This window comes from Aethalodelphis obliquidens, unplaced genomic scaffold, assembly GCF_003676395.1.
Source record: "Aethalodelphis obliquidens isolate GAN/ISIS:26980383/991018 unplaced genomic scaffold, ASM367639v1 scaffold63, whole genome shotgun sequence".
Taxonomy (NCBI): domain Eukaryota; kingdom Metazoa; phylum Chordata; class Mammalia; order Artiodactyla; family Delphinidae; genus Aethalodelphis; species Aethalodelphis obliquidens.
Genome location: NW_020838007.1, coordinates 8,359,983 through 8,367,503, shown reverse-complemented (window position 1 = coordinate 8,367,503; position 7,521 = coordinate 8,359,983). Strand labels below are relative to the sequence as shown.

Below are 7,521 nucleotides of genomic sequence, written 5' to 3'. Positions count from 1 at the left end.
AGTTAGATGTTTCAGGATGGCAGTGGGCGTTCATTACATAGGCAGGGAATCCCCATCCCTCATGTGCTTACAGCTTTCGGTGAAGTATTAGAAGGAAGCAGGATACATTTAGGCCCTGGTCTCTCACTGTGATGATTTTCAACGGTTACCTTGCCTCCAGCTGGACATCTTATTAGTCTCCCATACATTTGGTAGGGGTGGTGTGCTGGGTAAAGGAGAAAGGCAGGCAGATGTTCAAGGTAAAGGGAAGACAGGAATGTGAGAGTTGTTCTCTCCCTTTCTCTTTAACTCCTAACTCAGAACTCCAGACTAGAACCCTTATCAGACTAGTTCAATTCCACTTACACAAAGGGCTTCTACATCTGCCCCGGAACTAATCACCACTAACAGCATTACTCCGGAAAATGAACTCCAGGCTCCCAATGACTCAAGTTACAGATAACCTTACAGGACATAATCCATTCAATTGGAAACTGCATCAACTTGCCTCACTCTCTCATCACAATTTTTTTCCCCCAACACAATAGGAGGAATTTGTTAGTATCTGCCTCACTTGATGGTGACCTCTGTAATGTCTAAAAATTCTGTATTTGTGATCAAGTTAATTAGCAGGCAGATAACCTACATTTTAGACTTCCCAAAATTCCCTTCCTCAATCACTGCCAATGACGTGCAAGTTGGCATAAAAAGCTAAATCAAGTTTGTAGACATTCTCTTCGGACAAATAGAAAAAAGGTAGGTGGTTTTTGTATAATGAAAAAGTGGTGACGTTGACACTGGAATTTCCTTCCGTCTCACAAGGCAGATTCAGTGTAAGCATGTTTCAGAATTACCTCGCTGTGATGGCAGGTACCCTTGAACTGCTGGACATGAGGGCTTCATCATCCAGGGGACACTAGAGCCAGCTGGGTGGAGAGAGGCAGGCTTAATGACCAGGAGACAGGACAGCTGCCACGTCATGACTTTGCTGCTGCCCAGAACACAAGGAACACATGCACAGATGAACCCAGCACCGGTGCCAGAAATTAAAACACAAATATATTTCTCATGCAAAATAGGACAAATGACACATATTTACATGATGCAAATAAAGTGCTGAATATTACGCTTTCTTTTTGGGGTACCACCATGCTTAGGTGGTTTCAATGAGGGTTAATGCCACATGGTGAACTTGCAATTCTATAAAACCGGGACAAAGACAGTATAGAAAATGCACTTTAGTAGAAACCTGGGTATGTGACAGGTTGCTAAGAAAAAATGAAAACAGGAATGACAGAAGTATATTTTCTTTTATATACAAAAATGAAGGCCCCAAAAATGATTTGCTGAAGTAGGTATCCACAAGATGTTAAATTATTTTTCCTTTGCTTTGGTTAAAACAGTCTAGGAACAGCAATCGGTTCCCTTTCTACTAATAGTATATAAACACAGTGACAGGACCACTTTTAGGAGAAAATAATCAACTTTTAAGAAAAACAATTAAATTAGTTTTAAACTAAATTAAACATTTACCAATAAATAAGTTTCTTAAAAAGGTAGCATCTTCATCCTACAATCTTGGGCATAACATATACACCAATTTAAAAAATAAAATTTATCTCACAATTACAGGTGTTAATGCAACAAGCTAGGAAATGAAATTACTTTAATATATCTTTAAAAAAAACCCCTAGCAACCAAAAATAAATTTTAAAAATTGATATTTTTTGAAAATGGTACATTCTAAAATAATTAATACTTTATTACAGAACATAATTCAAACTATTGATGGTATTTCAATATATTCCTAAAGAATGTTTAAAAAGAAGTTTCATACACCAGAATTGGAACAGCACTTATAATTCCATTTACAGCTATGAAAAGGCAGTCAACTTCCACTTAAAAGTGTAACCAGTGATGAAATATACTTCAAAAACAAAAACATTTGGTCTGACAATCTTTAATACTGGTTAAAAACAGACAGATGTTTGTTGCTGATGGAAGTAACTTTAATCCAATGTGCAAAAAAAGTGCAGCTGTCTACTTGTACTTGAGATACATAAGACCAACGCTTCTGTACTATTTACACACTTAAAAAATTTTAAACATATTGATTTAAGGAAGGATACTGCATCTCCTTAATGGATAAATCACGTGCTACGGAGAGCCCAAAAGCTTGATGACACTCTTTTAAGTTACACAAATGTATCCAAAGAGGCATACCTGTTCTTGTCTTAATTTTGATCCTAAACAAAAATCCAATTTCAAAATCAATCAGGAATTTCTTTGATCTAGAAAAACTTGGAATTGTTGCAAATGTGCAAGCCTTGTCTCTGAGAGCCAGATTCCTATATTCCTTTTTCTAACCCTCTCATCACTGGTCCATCCCACAAACCCCGTCGGCTGCAGAGTGGCAATGCCCAAAGTAAGAGGAATGAAAAAACTCAGCCCTCAGACCACCAACATGCCTTCGGGACGTGTGATGAAACCTTTGCGGGGCAGGTATGGGCAGTCAAAAGGGATGAAGAAACACTTCAGCAAAGCAACCATTATTTGTCCACAAAAATCATGAAAAACAGTGATAGAAAATTAACAAACCAAGTATATAAATCTGAGACCATTTTGCATTCCCAGAACTTGTTTTCACATCTGCGCACGCAGGGTTCTTGGTCAACCACCCACCCGTATTTTCTGCGTCGACACAAGGTACTTTTACCAAAGTTCTTAAAAATGCTGTTGTAACCCTAAGTCACACAGAACGGTGATGATCAGGAAATCAATTCACTCATTTATCACTCTGTGCAGTGCACTCCCCGGTGCAGCAAGCAGAGAGAGGAATTTAAAAAAGGGACCGAAGTCTCTCACTTCTGAACTGGACACGAGAGTTCTCAAAATTAAAATCAGAAATCATAAAAAAGTGGGGCGGGGGGTGCGGGTGCTTACTGGCAACCTTAATACTAGACACCAGACGGGACAGTGAAACTGTTTGGTCAGAACCAAGGAACAGTATTTCCTTGAAAAGTTTTCAAAACACCCAACCAAGCACTGCCTTAAGTCCAGCGAGTACAATGCTCCGTAAGTTTCCACCGAAATGCAGCGGCTGGCGTTCATGGGTCAGGATGCAGGATGCTGGCGGAGCATCCCTGCCCCGAGCATCCTGGTCCCCCTGCTCTAGCTGCAGGCGATGGTCTCCAGCTGCTGCTCGGCCTCCGCGGCCATGGCCGCCGCCTGCAGCTGCTCCGTCTCGCTCTGCATGGCGCTGGGGGTGACCTGCTTCCGCTCGCTGTGCATATTGTTCTCGTGCCGTTTCAGATCCGACGCCTTGGCGAAGGCCTTGGTGCAGGAGCCGCACACGAAGGGCTTCTCGCCCCGATGCCTGCGCTCGTGGTCCTTGAGGTGGGACTTGTGTTTGAAGGCCTTGTCGCACATGTGGCAGGCGAAGGGCCGCTCGTTGCTGTGGACCCGCTCGTGCTTCTTCAAGTCCGGGGCGCGGATGAACGACTTGCCGCACACCTCGCAGCTGTAGGGCTTGTAGCCCGTGTGGATCTTCAGGTGCTCCTTCAGGTGGGCCTGGGTGGTGAAGCCCTTGGTGCACATCTCGCAGACAAAGGGCCGGTCGGCCGTGTGCAGCTTCTCGTGCTTTCTCAGCCTGCCCTCGTCCGAAAACGTCTTCCCGCAGGCCTGGCAGGCGATCTGCTCCCGGTGGTGGCCATACAGCAGGTACTCAAACTTCATGTCGCTGGCAGCTGTGGTCCAGCCTGGCGTCTGTTCGTCCTTCACTTCACTCATCCCATCGTTAAATGTTAAGGCTTGAGGGGTCTGGGATCCCAGATCCTTGGACTCGGGGGTCTCCATGGATTCGACTTCCTGGCCATAGCAATTGACTTTCCGCACCTCCTCACTCCCCAGCTCTTTCAGGATCGCTTCCTGGACCCTGAGCGTCGTCGTGGGCGACTTGCCGTCCTCCTGACTTGGGGGGGTGCCTTCTACCGTGTCATCCGAGGGACTGTCATCTTGGTCTCCGATTTCCTCCACGTCATCATCCTGAGTGTCAGCAGCATCTCCAATGGGGCGATTGATCTTGAGGCAGTACTTGCTTTTGGATTGGCCGTTATTTTCGTCGGGACTGGACACGTCCCGCTTCTGAGAACAGAGTTTATCCAAAAATCGGATACCAAGAATCTGACCCGATGACATCATTAAGTTAACATCTTCTTTTTTCACAGAAATCTTTGCTGTGTACATGTAATTCAGGACCTCTTCAAATATATCAGAACGGAGAAAATCTATTTCTATTACTGAAGAACTATCGACCTCAAGCTTCTTGAAAAGCTTTTTAAAGTAGGTGCTGCAGGCGGCAAGGACACACCTGTGCGCCCTGAACTTGACATCCTCCACCACAATCGCGATATCGCAAAATTCTCCTTCCAGGCGCTGCTCGTTTAGGGTTTTCAGAAACAGAGTTTTATGATCATCGTCATTGTATTTAATGGTTTCAGACATACTGATGAAAAACTCCTACAAAAAATGTTTAAAGAAATACTTTGGTAATTATGCACAATACTTTTCCATACAGAAAATACAGGGAGATTCTCATTTTCTGATCAATTTCCGGTCCCTAACAATTTCAGAAAGTCAATGCCAGGAGTGGTTCAAGAATATGAGGAGAAAAGACGGATCCCAACTTAGGGATTTCCATACTGTTCCTTCTACTTATCTTCACTGTACTCCGCATCTGCCTACTCATAATAACAGCAACTTCTACCGAGCACGTAATACCTGCCTGGCATTGCGCTATGTGCTTTTCTTTCCACGTCTTCACAAATGCAATGATCAGATGGCCTGGAGAGATAGGTATTACTACCCCCACTTTATAGATGAATTGAGGAACCTGCCCAATATTCTAGTTATTTAGTGGAGTATCGGGGCTCAAATCCAGGCACTCTAGCCCCCAAAGCCGTGCTTCCTGACAACTACGGGTAATAATGACAAATAACTCAGCTTCAAGGTTTAAGAAACAGGTCTCCGGCAAGCATCCACCAGTGCCATCTGCTGCGTCTACTCTAATTTCACGCAGAGGAAGATTCAGGAAAATTTCACACAGAGGAAGATTCAGTAAAATAACTAGCAGCTCTCAGTGTTCTGCTTCCTTGACGGAAGAGACAAATCGCTGCTGCAGAACCAGAGAGGGATATCATTGCCAGAACATTCCATTCAGTGTTGTCTTCTAGTTTTTCCACACCAGTTTTGGGCCACTTGTGAACAAGTGTCAAGGTTTAACAAGACCCTCAGAGAATCAGATGACATTTGGGAAGACAGTGACGAGAGGCTTCAGCCCCTCTGGATGCCGACCTATCTGCCATCCAAGTTGGATGCACTTGACAAGTGCTGCGAGCGTTTTACAAGCAAAAGAAATCTAGAACTGGCACGGAAGACACCTGCCGTGTGTTAAAGTGATCTTTTTAAAACAATGTGTCCTGTTGCGTTTCTTTTCAAAAACATTGTTTCTTTCTTTTATTCAACGAAGTATAAATATGAGGAAAATACATATGTCCCCTAAAGAATGCTAACACATAACCGAGAGAGAGACATTTTAAAGCTAACACCAAACAATATTTTCAGGACATAATATCCAAAGTCATAGTTACCATGAACAACTCAGGCTATTATCTTAATGCTTTAAACACCAAATTCTTCGGATCAGAATACCTCTGATCAGGGGCACGCCAGTCCTACAAGAGAAAAGGACATACAAGAGTAAGGTAGGCTCTTCCCCCATCCCAAATTCTAAACAAGAGTGTTTTCAAGAATTGATTTTTAAAAAGAAACTTTCCTTTTTTGTCTTGCCATTGGCACCTGTACCTATTTTCAGGTTGGGAACAGAGAGGAGGGTGGCTGGCAGCATCAGGTCCAGCTCTGAACAGATACGAAGGAGAAATGGTAAGGGCTGGAGTACTTGCAGCCTTTGGGGGGGTGTGTGCCAGGAATGGGAAGGATGGGTTGGAGAACCACTGAGGGATTTCCCCTCACAAAGCCTGTGTCCGTATTTGTAAGGATGTTGATTGTGGCACAGATGGAATAAAAGCCAGTAAATGCCCTCTACCCCTACCGTTTCCTGCTGGATACACAGCCTTCACATTTTTCTCTAGGCTCATATAAACATAGAGTATATACGCTTTTAATAAATATAGACAAAGTTAGAGAGGTACGTACACCCAACATTTAACGTCGGAGCAGAGGGAACAATAGCTGCTTTCTTCCATCCACACTTGTGTGTGATGTAACATACATTACTCAAGCTACTCTGGTCTTGAAGCTTGCATTTGAGAAATCCAGGTGTTTTTGCCTCTATCCCTACAGGGAAGCTCAAAGGATTCTAGATTTTTGCGAGTTTTAACTTTTACCAGAGGGACTCCATGCGGCAGCCTAACATCCTGAATAACATAAAGTCTCCTCTACTGAATGGTGACCACACAAACTTGAGTGTGGTAGGACCAGAGTCCTGAAAACCCTCCAAAGTTCCCTCTACGGAAAAGTGAAAACACCGTTAAGCTGCCTGAAGTGGCAGGCTGTCTTCTTATCTGCCAAGTGTGAGGGTTGAGCAGAATTATTTCTAAGGATGCTTCCTACCCTGCCTGTTCCCTGGATGCACCCCAGCCTGTAGTCACCCCCAACGGAACGCAGTCAGGCGAAACCTTCCTACCGGGTCACTTCCTACAGTTGCCAGTCGCTCTCCCTAGGGCTTGTGGGATAAAAGCTCAAGGACCAGGCCTAGGAGTGGTGTACAGTACCCATGGCAACATAGGAGTGTGTTGGATTTTTTTTTTTTCCTTTTCTCGTCAGTGTGTTATTTGGCCCCCACTCTCTCTCCAGATCTCTAAGGACCATTTTTTTCTGTTGAGATGCTAAGTTCAGGTGAGTCAAACTGGAAGATACCCGTGGCCAGTATCCCTGTAGGTAGGGGGAACGATGAAGGCCAACCACACCTCCAGAACGAAGCTGCCCCTTTATTACGCTTCTCCAAACCGCCGCGCAGGGCCGGAGCGAACTCCTGTAAAGCCAAACTTACATAAGCGGCGGCGTCGGCCGCCTCCCCGACCCCGGGGCCGCCGCGACAATGGCGGCGGCACCACTTCCCGGTCGAAAGCTAGCAACTTCGGGATGCGGAGGAAGCAGGGAACGGAGCGGAGGACCCAGGGAGCCTCCAGAGCCTCTCCAAGCCTCGCTCCCATCTCTTTCTGCCCAGGAGGTGGGGGACGGAATCAAGCCGTGTGCATTGCTTCTCGAACAAAAGCTCCCGCCCGGGTAGCCGGGAGGTGCCAGGGCCGCTTTCCCTTTTAGAATCCGGCTTTTCGGCGCGGGCTGGGGCCGCGGCTCCGAGCGCGGGAGGGAGGACCCACGGCGGCCCCGGCGGCGGGGAGCGGGAGCGGGCGTGCGGCCCGGCTCCGCAGCCCCGCGCCGCGCCGCGCCCCGCTCCGCCCGCGAGCCCGGAGCTCGCGCCCCGCGCACTCCCCGGCCGGCTCGCGCCGGGCCCTCCCCCGC

General features: G+C 46.1%; 1 protein-coding gene across 2 annotated transcripts in view; it reads right to left on the bottom strand.

Annotated features, from left to right (window-relative positions):
* Positions 1-1,016: 1,016 nt before the first annotated feature.
* The window catches only part of ZBTB14 (zinc finger and BTB domain containing 14), a 7,285-nt gene continuing 780 nt past the window's right edge, over positions 1,017-7,521 (bottom strand). The window contains exons 1-3 of one of the 2 annotated variants that reach the window (XM_027088517.1): positions 7,049-7,452; positions 5,628-5,711; positions 1,017-4,497 (exon numbers count right to left, since the gene is read on the bottom strand). In XM_027088517.1, the coding sequence (XP_026944318.1) occupies positions 3,151-4,497; positions 5,628-5,630 (1,350 nt within the window). In that variant the 5' untranslated portion in view covers positions 5,631-5,711; positions 7,049-7,452 and the 3' untranslated portion in view covers positions 1,017-3,150. Of the gene's footprint in view, positions 4,498-5,627; positions 5,712-7,048; positions 7,453-7,521 lie in introns of those variants that run through there. The other variant, XM_027088516.1, reaches the window with a different exon arrangement.